The following is a 13,006-nucleotide window of genomic DNA, read 5'->3' as shown; positions in this document are numbered from 1 at the left end:
AGCAGGCACCCACAGGTGGTGGCTGTTGTTACTCTGACCCCCCTCTTGGGGCAGGACTGATGGCTGGGAGCTGTGCACGGCAGGGCGCTAGTCGTGCTGGCGGGGGTGACCGTCCGCATCAGGCCCAGCTGCCCCCAGCGCCTAGCCTTCTGCACAGAGACCCTCTGTGAGGTCATCGGGGGCGTTGCGAACCAGGTCTCCTCCGGTCCGAGGGCCTGGGCTGTGGGCCCCGAGGGTGCAGGGCTGAGCAGGGACGGGTGAGGCCTGGCCCCTGAGCGGCTCCTCACGGGTGAGCCGGCACCACGGGAGGCCGGGTGTCGGCTCTGCTCTCTCTGGTTTCCGATTTCCCACCTTCTGGGCCCGGGGAGGTTTGTTTGTCTCCCACGAGCCTGCAGCGTGCCCTCACGCCCGGCCCCTGGAAGTGCAGCCTTGGCTTGTGGCTGGGTCTGTGGAGACCAGGCCGCTGCCCCACAGCCGAGGTGAGGGCTCGGGGCCCTGGATGTGGCCAGGAGACCTGGGCCGCTGTCCTGTGCTCAGTGGCCTGAAGGGTGATGCCACTTTGCAGGTGAGGAGGCCGAGGCTCCGAGGACTGTGACTCACCCAAGGCTGAGCGGGTGGGGGGCTGGGACCCGGGCCTGGTCTGCCCGATTGCGGGCTGTGCCCTGGATCACTGGACACCAGTCGTACTAGCGGCATGACTGCTGGTGGGTGGCACCAGCCCTCTGATTCCAGTTTCTCTTCTGGGGCAGAGGGAAAGTGTACCAGTCAGCTGGGGCTGCCGTAACAAACATGGCAGATGTTTATTCTCTCAGCCCTGGAGGCTGGAAGTCAGAGACCATGGTGTCTGCGGGGCTCGTTTCCCTGAGGCCTCTCTCCGTGGGGCGCCGATGGCCGCCTTCTCCCTGTGTCCTCACGAGGCCTTTCCTCTGTGTGTGGCTCGCTGGGTGTGTCTTCCTCTTCTTACAGGGACACCGGCCCTATCGGATTAGAGGCCCTCACCTTTCTGACCCCATTTAACCTTAATTACCTCTTGAAAGCCCATCTCCAACTAGGGTCACGCTGGGGGTCAGGGCTTCAACATATGGATTTTGGAGGGACACACAGTTCAGCCCATACCAGGTGGTAACGGCAATAACGCTGCGTGGTTGAAATCCACCAGTACGTGTGGACACGCTTTCCCGGCACACAGTGTACCTGGAAGTATTCTAATTTATCTCTGCAAGTCGGAAAAACGAGCAGAACTGCCCCAGATTGCAGGCACCTCTATTGCTAACTCCAGTTTGCTCCTGGCAGCAGCAAGCAGTGGGTTACCATGGAATCTCAACCAGCCTCCAAAGAGGGCTGCCTGCGGGGTCTGGTCCAGTCCTGCTCCAGCTTTGGGGCCCCTGGAATCACCCAGGGATGTGTTAAAATGCAGATTTTGGTGCTTGAGCTGGTGGGGCCTGAGGCTCTGCATGTTTGTGCAGGTCCAGGGGGGTCACGGGGGACGTGGATCGCTCCTGAGGAAGCAGCTTCCCAGCTCGGAGGTTCTGCCTCCAAATGACAGTTATTGTGGCCAGCACTTACGTCCACGTGCTACGTGCCAGATGCCGTTCCCGACGTGCTCGCGTTTCCCTCAACGCCCAGTGAGATGGCTCTGTTATGGCTATTATTAGCCCCATTATGTAGGTCAGAAATGCACAGAGATAGCACAGCCGAATGACGGGGTGTGGGGGGGGAATCAGCTGGGCCCCAGGGCCCGAGCTCTAAGCCTTGTGCACGCGGTGCTGCGGGCCTGGTCTCAGACGAGCAAGAGAAGCTGTTATTACAGGACACCACTTTGCAGAGAGAAAACCGAGGCGCAGAGAGATTCAGCCTCAAGGGTGTAGCTGGGGCACAGACCTGGGGCTGCCTGACCCCCAGCCTTGGCCTGCACGGGTGACCTCCTGCAGCTCCAGCCTTCTCACATCACAAACCGCAGGGGTCTCCAAGGCCGGTTCTGGAAGCAGCAGCATCTGCAACACTTGGACCTGTGGAATCCCCCCCCGGGGCGGGCCCAGCCAACCGTGGTGACGAGCCCCAGGGGGCTTCCCACCCGGAGGTTTGCAGGCCTGCAGCGCCTTCCTTCCCCGCCTTGGGCTTGGGCTCCCTGCCTGCCCCCATCTCCCCCTGCCCCGTGAGCTGCTGGCATCCGATTGATTTTCTACACGTGTGCCTGGTTTCTCAGAGCCCCCTGTGGCAGGGGCCAGGTCCCACACTCCCCCAAGGGCAGGAGCTGGGCTCAGTACCTGCTGGGGGCAGGTGCCACGTGTCAGCAGCAACCTTGAATTGGTGGTGAAGTTCGGCCGTGCAACTGAGAGATGGGCTGAAAGCCAAAGGCTCTCCAGTCATCCTCAGGTTATGACTTATTTACCGTAGCAGGATGTGTGCTAGACCCTGACTGCATCCTTCAGCAGACGCAGTGAATCATGAATTAATCGTCTGCTGAGCTGAGAGATTTTATGCGGGGTCGGGGGGTGAGGGGGCAGCGTTTTCCCGGTTGTCTTTGATTGCAGGTGCTTCCCCCACCCCCAGCGTGCTCCCGCGAGCCTCCTTACCCTCTCCCCGTCTGCTTGGGGCAGCGGGAGCCGGCTGGGTGGGGGCACGGGGTGGGCAGGTATTGTTTTGAGTTCCCCTCTGCAGGGAGGGGTCTTGGGGAGAGGTGCCCCCAAGGTTGGTAGGAGCTCCACACTCTGTCCTCACCTTTTCTAGGAGGGATCTTAGCACAGACTCTTCGGGTGATGGGTCTGCGCTCAGCTCGCACCCCATCTGCCCCAACCTGCCCATTAAAACGTGGACCAGGCCCCTCTGCAGTGTTGGGTCTTCTGAACGAGGAGGCGTGCTCCCGGGCAGGGAGCCACTCTCCACACTGTGGCGACCCTGCCCCTGTCCGGCGGGAGCTCAGTGGGACCCACGTGCCGGGGACCATCCACCCAACTCGTTATCGTAGGTGCGAATCCCTCGGAGTCTGTGTCTCTGCCTTCCTGTCCGAAGACACGGTTGGGTTGGGGGTCTCCGAGACCCTCTCCTGCTCTGGGCACTCTCTTCGTGCGCCTGCCCGACGGAGCCCGGGCTTAATCCAGTTCATCAGGCCTGCGTGTCCCCGTAAGGACGCCGCTGCAAGTGTCCCAGCAGCCCCTGCTGAGACAGCGGGGAAGCAAGCCAAACCACCCCGTGACTTGGCGAGGTGTGAAAGTAAGGAAAGCTCGAGCACGGAGGTCATCTCGACACTTATCCTGCTCATCCCAGCTTCCCCAGGGCTCACGTTGACCCCAGGACCTCAGGCGGGGCACATCTGAGAGTTAGGGAAGGGAGCGTTGGCCTCTGGAAGGAAAGGTGTTCGGAAGGAGGACGGCGGTAGAGGCCCTGGAACAAGAGCAGTAGCCGAGTGTGCGTTCCAGGGACGTGGGACTTCCTCTGGAACGAGCGGAGTGTCGGTGGTCACCTTTGAGCTCAGACCACACTAATGGACTAGAGGGTCCAGACGAGTGGCTCGGGGGCCACAGCCAAACACCACAGACACAGGGGCTTAAACCCCTGACACTGATTTCTCACGGTTCTGGAGGCAGGGGTCCCAGAGCAGGCTGTCTGCATGGCTGGGGTCTGGGGAGGACCCTCTTCCTGGCCTGCAGACGGCCGACTTCTGGCCGTGTCCACAGATGGTGGAGAGAGAGGATTCCAGGCTGTCCATCCTCTCAGCGGGGGACGCATCCCACCCCCGTGACCTCCTCTGACCCTGACCCCCTCCACATGCATCACGTGGGGGTCAGGGCTTCAGCATATGAATCTGGGGGGCACTTCAGTGCACAGCAGGAGGGGACGGTGGTCAGGCCTGCTTGGGGGCATGGTGCCTCTGTGTGGGAGCAAAGACAGGGTGGGAAAGCCGAGGGGAAGGTTCCAGGGAGAAAACAGTTGAGACGTTTGAAGGACTGTCTGTGGACGGTGGCTTAGACTAGCCGTGCATCTCTCTGGCTGCAAACCCACAACTGCTGGCTGGAAGGAGCAGGCGGCAGCTTTGGAGTTCCTGCAAGTCAATGAAGGAACACTTTTCTGTGCCTGGAGCGGCCTCGGGACGGCGGCGCTGGGGGGGTTCACTCAGAGCCCCAGGGCCGTGGCTGTCGAGGCCTCTGTGGTCCCGTCTGGCCCAAGAGCTGAATATCCTATTCCTCCTCCAGCGATGAGGTAGAGCCCCTCACCATATCCTCAGAGTGGAGTATTTACTAAATAAATACTTATTCAGTAAATATTTTGGCGTGTATCACTACAAGGCAGTGCTTCTCAGTGATTTCAGTGCTACTTCCTTTTCTGGATTACCAGTAGGATGAGTGCAGTTGATTGACTGGCTGACTGACCGAAAACGGTTTCTTTCCTGTTATCTTTTCCCTCTCACTGCTCCGCCGTTTTCCTGTTAGCGAATTAATCAGGTTGAAATGCTCTCGTAACGCGACACAGAAAGGCTGTATGTTCCTCGACCCTGGAAGGACCCGTCAGGAGACTGAAGCGGGGCCAGGCTGTCGGCGTGGCTGAGAGGGGAGGGCAGGGCTGGCCCAGCTGACGGAGCCCCGACGGAGCCCCGACGGAGCGGGGTGCCCGAGTGCGGTGCCCCAGCGAGCCCGGCGCTCCCCGCCCCGCCCCGCCCCGCAGGAGCTGTGCGCACCCGGGTCCCGCTCCCTCGCCTCCCGCCCCACCCTCTGAGACCCTCCGGGTCGCCCCGTCCTCTGGGGCCCTCCTGACGCGGGTCCTCGTCCCACGGCTTCTCTGGGCGCCACCTCCCGCCTCTACCTGCTCCGTCCCTCTCTCGCCTCCCCCTCACACCGGCGGCTCGCCTTCCTCGGTGCGGGGCTCCGGGGTCCCCGGCCTGCTCTGCCCACGGGGGGCCTTCTCGCTGGGCCCCCTGGTGCAGGTCTGTGCTCGCGGGGCCCCCGGGCTCCATCCGCACCCCAGACCCAGTCCCCGCAGGCCAGCCGGACCCCTCTCCTCGCTCGTCCCGGGCGTTCGACCTCAGGGTGTCGTCTTCTTGCCCCTCCTCCCTCCTGCCCTCCAGGGACGGGCACCCCCACCCCCCAACGACCAGGCCAGAGGCTTGGGCACCACCGTCCCCTTCACCCTGACCCTCCCTCACGCTGGCCATTCAGACGTGGTCGTTTCTGCCTCCCAGACATTTGCGGGAATTTCTCCCTACCCCCCCGACGCCCCTTCCCTGGGCCGCCTCCTGCTGGTGCCTGCCTCGTCCCTGTCCAGGCTTGCCCACGTGTGGCCGGAGGCATGGTGACGTGGTCCCGGCTGGTGGCTCTCTTCTCCCCGGCTCCCGGATGCCTCCTCAGAGCCCTGGGCAACTCCTGTTACAATACTAGTTGTGCGAGTTACCACCGGCCGCTTATCTCCCCGACCCCCCCGCAGACCCGGGGCCCCGTCACCCCTGTGTCCCCAGCATCACGCATCGTACACGGTGTCCGGGGCCGGAGTCACCTCGTGGCGGGACCAGGTACTTGGCCCGGGCAAGCGCTTAACCCCCGTGAACCCCATCTGCGCGATGAATCCTCCCGTAACCAATTAAGAGAACATGTGTGCGCGTGCCCTGTGCCGGACACGTCACCCTTGGGCGAACGTAAGCCGGCTGTGGGTGGGGTGTCTGCATTTCTGCTGTGGTTCACCCCTCAGCCTGTGTTCCGTCCTCTGCCCTCGACCTGGCCCGAGTTGTGGGAACATCACAGAACGAGGCCTTGCTTGCTGGCCGGAAGTGCTCAGTCTCAGGCGCTTGGTTGAGTTGCGGACGTGGGGATGTACCGCGTGGCCTCCTCTGTTCTCTGGTGTGTGTGACTTCGGGGGGGGGGTGTCTTCCTTTGGGAAATACATCAGCAGGTGACATGTAGAACCTCCTGGGGTCAGTCGGATGCACGACCTTGGAGAGGTCAAGCACGAGTTGTACCGTGTTCGGTGTCCTTGTGCGCGTGCGTGTTCGCGTGGGCTGATACACAGGCGGCGTGTACGGCGTTACCTGTGCCTCGACCAACTGTGATCTCATTGTTTTCCACAGGAGACGTGGGTGACAAAGGACAGAAAGGCGGTGTAGGGCGCCATGGAAAAATTGGTCCCATCGGTTCTAAAGGTACTTCCGACACGCCTCGGCTTGCCTTCCCTCGCAGGCTCACCGCCCGGGCGCTCAGAGCAGCGGGCGGTCGTGGTTATTGTGTGCGCTTTATACACGATAAGCTCTGTTCCAGCGCTTGCGTTTGGGGATCGATCAGACTTGACTGGGTGCCACCGGGTGGGGAGCGCCCCCTGCCCCTCAGGGTTCGCGTGCTGCCTGGGGGAGAATCAGGAGCCCCAGTTAAAGCAGCGGAAGGACCGCGTTCCCGACACACCGTCCGTCCCCCCGCAGCCCGGGTGACTCAGACTCTCTGAGACTGGGGGTAGCTCCCCATGAGCACACGGGGGGCAGGAGGGTGACAGCAGCGGTGAAGCAGCGCCAGTGCCCACGCGACCCCGTTTGACCTGCACAACCCTGGAGGGTGGGCAGCTCGGGAGACTGGCCCCAGGGCAGTTAGGGGGTCGCTCAGCAGCGCCCGGCTCTTCCGCGCCCCCCGCCCCCCATTCCGCACTCAGCAAACGCTTTCTGAGCCCCTGGCTTGCCCTGTGCCCGTGCTGGACCCCAGAGGGCTCGGGGTGAAGGAGGCGCGGCCCCCCCAGCCCCGTGAAGGGCTCCCCCAGGTCCTGTCATGGGTGCTGGTAGCAGGAGACAGAGGCTGGGGGGCGTGGGGCTGGGAGGGAGTTTGGCTGTGGTCTGCTGTGCCCCGCGCGGTGCCCGCGGTCCTCTGCCCCATCACCCTGCCTGGGCTTTGAGCTGTGAGTGGGTCCAGGTGGTCAGTTGTGATCGATGGCACAGACCTCCCCCGGCCCAGCCCGCCCCGGTGGGAAGGGTCCCTCAGCCAGGACCGAGACGAAGAGCGTGGCCAGCTCGGCGAGCTGCGTCTCTCCTCCCGGCACATCCGCGGGAAACCCCTGCCCCGTGGATTCATTACAGAGCGCGCAGATCGATACGCATGATATAGAGAGGGATGTGGATGCTTTGAAAAAGCTTAAAAAAATCGTGGTAAAATATTTGTAACATAAAATTTGCCACTTTAACTATTTCCAGTGTACAATTCAGTGACACTAAGCACGGCTGCAGTGTTGTAGAACCACCACCGCTGTACGTTTCCAAAATGGTTTCATTCCTGTCCTCACGAGCTCATGACGCCCCACACCCCTGCAGCCCCTAGCAGCCTCTAGTCTGCTTTCTGTCTCTGTGAACTTGCCTGTTTAGATATTTCATATAAATGGAATCATACAGTTTTTGTCCTTTTGTGTCTTATTTCACTTGGTATAATGTTCCCAAGGTTCATCTATGTTGTAGCATGTGTCAGAATTTCCTTCCTTTATAAGGCTGGATGATATTCTGTTGCGTGGATGGACCACATTTTATTTATCCCTTCATCTGCTGATGGCCACTGGGGTTGTTTCCACCTTTTAGCTGCTGTGAAGAATGCAGTGGTTACTGGCTACAAGTAGGGATGTGTGTGCTTTTCACATGCAGCATGTGCTCTGGGTAAATGTCAGAGTCTCACCAGGGGACACCTTGCCAAGTAGGCCCTTACTGGGCTTAGCTTACCTGATCTGCTTCGTCTCTGAGACTGCCATCCTGGGTCCTTGTCAAGCTGATCCCCGAGTCATTTTCAAGCTCCTGATGTTGATAAAAGAAAACAAGGGAATCACTTGGACAGAGACTGCCGAGCTCTCTCCGTCCCCATCAAACGGAACGTGACTCTCCAAGGATGTCGAAGTCGCTGCCCCTTCACTGTCGCAGGCCAGCTGGGAAGCTTAAGTTCTCTCAGGGGGAAGAAAGGTAGTGCTTGAGGAATATTCCTGTGATTTTAAAATAAATATCCATTGCCTAATTTTAGAGCAGCTAGAAAGCTTTGTCGCCATGATTTTCTCCTATCGCTTTGTTTCATAAGTTGGAAGAAACGGAGGGGCAGAGAGGCTGAGTCGTCTGTCCTGTCCACAGAAGGCTGGCACCCAGGTGTCCGGGTGGCTGTGCCCCCAGGACACCTTGCTGCCTCGCAGAGAGGGACAGGGAGGACTGATCTCATGTTGACTCTGTTTGGATGAGGTAACCTCTAAGGTCCATCCGTCTCTGATGTGACCTGTTCTACCTGAATTTTCTTGCTGTGATGTGGGACACGGACAGAGAGCTGGCACAGGGCGCTAAGGATTTCCGAGATGACAGCGTGTTCTAGGAAACGTGCTGGGGTTTCCAGAACTGACTTAAAGAACGCTCATCCGATAATCTCTGAAGTCCCGTGATATGTGGATGTTCCACATCACATAAACAGAGCCCGAAGAACCAGCCACCTACAGGCCATTCCTCCCCACAGTCCACCGCAGAAGGAGGGTCTGGGAGAAACCGCAGGGCGCTGCACATGGAAGAAGAACACCGTTACCTGGACATTTTGAACTCAGGGGACACGTCCCACCCCTGCTTTGTGACTTTGGTCTTGCTTCTTTTTTCCAGGTGAAAAAGGAGATTCTGGTGACATAGGACCCCCTGGCCCTAATGGAGAACCAGGTATGGCATAAAGGGTCCAAGGAATTTTTAGAAATGTATTAAAATTGCACTTTTAAAAAGTATAAATCATGACATAAAACTTAATAGGCTGGAGCGAGCGCGTGTAACTGACACACCTCCCTCGTGCGTCACACCCTCCCGTGGACTTTCAGTGTTTGCTTTCCTGCTGCCTGAATGTTTTCGTTCCCGCTCAGGGCTGTGGTCTGCACGCCGACTGTGTGTTTTCACACCTCATCACGACCCGGCTTAGCCACACGCGTCCTAACGCGCACTTTCCTCCTTTCCTACTGCGTCTCTGGGAGCATCAGGACCCCCTTCCCCTGACCACCAGCTTCTCTGAGAAGCGCGCCCGTACTTTCTGGTTCACCTTCCGCATTCTGGGTGTCCTTGCAGCCAGCTCCCCACCACCCTCCCGTCACCGCGGACCGCGGACCCCGGCCCAGCTCGGTGGACTTGACCGGCTTCCCTGCCGGCCGTCCCTCCCTGGTGCCAGGAGACCGGGCCGCGGGCAGCCCCCGTCCCCTCTGCCTGCCGCCCTGTTGCCCCCGCTCCTTCCTCTCCTCTCGGAGGAGCTCTGCCCGCTGCCCTTTCCTCTTTCTCCACGTGGCACGGCCTGCTGCCCGCTCTATCCCCACCCCTGCTCCCTGGGGTTCGGCTGCCCCCGCCCCCGCCCAGCACGCGCCTCCACCCCGATGTCACTCAACCCCTGTCCCCGCCAGGTCCGGGCTGTCTAAGCGCAGTGTCCCCCAACTCTGCCCGACTGTCCCCCACGTCGGTCTGTGTCCTGTTCCTGCCACCGTCACTCAGGCTCTTGTGGCCTCTCAGCCCCGCTACTGAAACGCCATCCTAACAGGTCTGCACCTCTGGTCCTCGTCCCCACCGCGTGTGACCACAGGAGACGCTTCCCAGATGCTAGATTGAGGGGGAAGATACAGTGTCTGAGTCCCTTGGGTAGGCCCTTCCTGCGAGCTGAGGGCACCTGTCAGGTTGATTCCGGTTCCATGTCTCCAGAAAACATCAGCGCCTCAAACCCCAGCGAACTCAAAGACAACGTGTATCTCAGAAAAAGTTCCATTAAAGAAAAAACAAAAAACCCCAATCACAGCAGCACCATTCCAGGTGCCCACGTGTTGGGGAGTGTTTGGGTTCTAGGTGGTAGAGGGGGGCGGAGAGGCTGGAAGACGGGGCAAACGCCAGAGCGTGTTCAGACCGGGAAGGCGGGCTGAGAGCTCCGCACGATGGGGTTTCTCAGGAAGCGGTGAGAAGTCCTGCCCCTGTGCCCACAGTCGGGGCAAAGGGGGGGCGGGAGCTGGCGGCCCCTCTGGTCTGGTGGAGAAGCCGAAGCCAGCGGTGCCACCGTGGGCGACGGGCCCCCAAGCGCTGTGACGGCCGAGTGACATTCTGAGAAGGTTCCTGACCACGTGGAGCTCTTCGCAGCGGGAAGGTTAGGATCCTCCTGAGGGGCCAGGAGGAAACGCCTAAGCTGAGGCGAGGGTGGCCACGCTGGGGTGACTGAACAGCCCCCCACGACTCCAGCTCCAGCACTTTCCTCCAACGTCTTGGCGTCTCTCCTCCCGCGCGACGTGACTGTCCTAACCCCCTGCTCTCGCCCGCCCGTCTCGCCGCCATGCCGCCACCGATTTCCTCCTACGGCGACCCGAGCGAGACTGTGAAACGTGACTCCGACCTTGGCGCCCCTGTGAAAACCCTTCCACTCCTCCTTGCCCTTAGGAGCAAGTCTAAAATCTCCATTGCAGCCGCCAAGGCCTTCGTGTCCGTTGAATCGCCCAGCATGCCGGGAGGGGGTGCCCCCCGCCCCCGAGCCCGCCTCTGGGTCAATCCCGTCACGGGCCGGGCGCGCTCTCTGCCATGGCCTTCGTGTCCGTTGAATCGCACAGCATGCCGGGAGGGGTGCCCCCCGACCCCCCGAGCCCGCCTCTGGGTCAGTCCCGTCACGGGCCGGGCGCGCTCTCCGGCAAGGCCTTCGTGTCTGTTGAATCGCACAGCATGCCGGGAGGGGGTGCCCCCGCCCCCCGAGCCCGCCTCTGGGTCAGTCCCGTCACAGGCCGGGCGCGCGCTCCGCCATGGCCTTCGTGTCTGTTGAATCGCACAGCATGCCGGGAGGGGGTGCCCCCGCCCCCCCCGAGCCCGCCTCTGGGTCAGTCCCGTCACGGGCCGGGCGCGCTCTCCGCCATGGCCTTCGTGTCTGTTGAATCGCACAGCATGCCGGGAGGGGGTGCCCCCCGCCCCCCCCGAGCCCGCCTCTGGGTCAGTCCCGTCACGGGCCGGGCGCGCTCTCCGCAGGCGTCCCGTGTGAGTGCGGCCAGCTGAGGAAGGCGGTCGGGGAGACAGACAACCAGGTGGCGCAGATCACAGCGGAGCTGAAGTTCATCAAACACGGTACGTGCCTCTCGGGGCTTCCCTGCTCCCGGGTCCCCCCGCCCCCTGCCCGGAGGCAGAGCGGCCCTGGCTCTGCTCCCCGCGCGCGCGTGCTGGGTTGGCGCCCCGGGTTTGCTGGGGACCCGCGAGCGCTCGCCCTCCAGCCCTGTCCCCGCAGCCGTCGCGGGCGTGCGCGAGACGGAGCGGAAGATCTACCTGCTGGTGAAGGAGGAGAAGCGCTACGTGGACGCGCAGCTGGCCTGCCAGGGCCGGGGTGGCACGCTGGGCATGCCCAAGGACGAGGCCGCCAACGGGCTGCTGGCCGCCTACATCGCGCAGGCCGGCCTGGCCCGCGTCTTCATCGGCATCAACGACCTGGAGCGGGAGGGCACCTTCGTCTACGCGGACCGCTCGCCCATGCAGACCTTCAGCCAGTGGCGCAGCGGGGAGCCCAACAACGCCTACGACGAGGAGGACTGCGTGGAGCTGGTGGCCTCCGGGGGCTGGAACGACGTGGCCTGCCACCTCACCATGCACTTCCTCTGCGAGTTCGACAAGGAGCACGTGTAGCGGGGGCCCTGCCGCCCCAGCGTCGGCGGGTGGCTGCCGGCTGCCGCCGCGGGTGGGAGGCCCTGCCGGCCACGTGGTCCCCAGGCAGGAGTGCGGGGTCCCCGGTAAAGGCTCCTTTTCTGAATCTTAGAGAATGGTGCATGCTTAGGCGAAAAAGAAAAAAAAAAAAAAGTGTTTCTGGGTATTATTTCTGAAGAACTAAAGTTTTATTATTTGTAGTGTAGACAAAATGTTCGTTAGGTGGTTATTACTCAGAATTGCTCTTGGCTCTGTGCAAAGTATGAAACGAGACCTTTAAATGTTATAACGGTTAAGTACAAACAATGGTAGTGAGGTCTTAAGTGACTACCTTCCTTTTAATTTCTATATGGAAAAGAATCCTCTTAGCTTAGATCAATGCTTCTGTAAAAGTAGAAACTATTTTGCTTTGCTGCAAACCCAGATTTCAGGAAAAAGAAAGGTAAATGCTCCGAATTTGACAACTGAATGTGTGGTGTCATCCTGTTCTCTCAATGTCTTCTCCAGCGGTATTCGTTATCTCTTCCTGGATCACGGTCACCCCCAAACAGCGACTCACGACAAAGCATCAGTGTCCCCGCAGGTCCTGTGGGGTGGGACTGCACCCAGAGCTCGGGGGGGTTCTGTCTCACCAGCCACACTCGACCGTGAGGTTGCTGGTGGGATTCAGCGCCGCACGGGTGGCTGGATCGAGGCCTGGGGTCCTTGCCAGGCGCCTCTGCCCCGGGCACCTCCCCAGCGACCACTGGCCGCCTCAGCGCAGTGTGAGCGTGCGCCCGTCCTGGAAAGGGACCCCTCCCCCCCATCACTGTCTGCGTTCTGGTCTCAGAAGCCTGTCCCCAGGTCCAGCCTCCTGGAGACGGAACCGCTGGGGGCCACTCCAGAAGCTGCCTGCCAGTCACCCATAGTTCTTCCTTTGGTACATCAGAATCCCCAGTAAAAAATAATAAACATCTACATTTTTCAAAGAAAACAGGCAGACATGCACACACAAAGGAAAGCAGCTGGGGCGGGGAGCCAGGAGGGGGCTCTGGGGAAACCGCTCTCCAGGGCCTCTTGTGTGTCTGCGTGTCTTGGGAGCGAGGCCCGAGCTGCCCGACGCTCTGGACCGTGCCTGCAGGATGTTTGGGTAGCGACTGCTTTGGAGGAAGGGGAGCGTCTGCCTAGAGCTGCTGGGGTGACCCGCAGGCAGGCGCGGTGAGAGCCCAGCGCAGTAAAGCTGCCCTCTTCCTCCCCAGGGGCTGGTCCTCTTTGTGCCCTGCGGACTGGAGCTCAGGCCCCGGTGCTGTTGCTGTAGGTGCCACAGGGGCCAAGGCAGCGGCTCTGCTCCGGGTATCCGCGGGACCCCCGCTGCACCCACGGGCCTGCGGGGCAGCCAGGCACCCCTGCCCACAGCCCAGGGCCCAGGAGGAC

At 61.1% G+C, this 13,006-nt stretch overlaps 1 protein-coding gene across 2 annotated transcripts in view; it reads left to right on the top strand.

Moving 5' to 3' along the window:
* COLEC11 (collectin subfamily member 11) overlaps window positions 1–12,059 on the top strand; it is a 30,820-nt gene extending 18,761 nt beyond the window's left edge. The window contains exons 4-7 of one of the 2 annotated variants that reach the window (XM_059078276.2): window positions 6,056–6,127; window positions 8,573–8,626; window positions 10,931–11,026; window positions 11,184–12,059. In XM_059078276.2, the coding sequence (XP_058934259.1) occupies window positions 6,056–6,127; window positions 8,573–8,626; window positions 10,931–11,026; window positions 11,184–11,575 (614 nt within the window). In that variant the 3' untranslated portion in view covers window positions 11,576–12,059. The remainder of the gene's footprint in view (window positions 1–6,055; window positions 6,128–8,572; window positions 8,627–10,930; window positions 11,027–11,183) is intronic. The other variant, XM_067006949.1, reaches the window with a different exon arrangement.
* Window positions 12,060–13,006: the final 947 nt, after the last annotated feature.

Source organism: Kogia breviceps, chromosome 11 (genome assembly GCF_026419965.1).
Source record: "Kogia breviceps isolate mKogBre1 chromosome 11, mKogBre1 haplotype 1, whole genome shotgun sequence".
NCBI lineage: Eukaryota > Metazoa > Chordata > Mammalia > Artiodactyla > Physeteridae > Kogia > Kogia breviceps.
The sequence above is the reverse complement of the archived record's forward strand: the minus strand, read 5'-3'. Positions and strand labels throughout refer to the sequence as shown.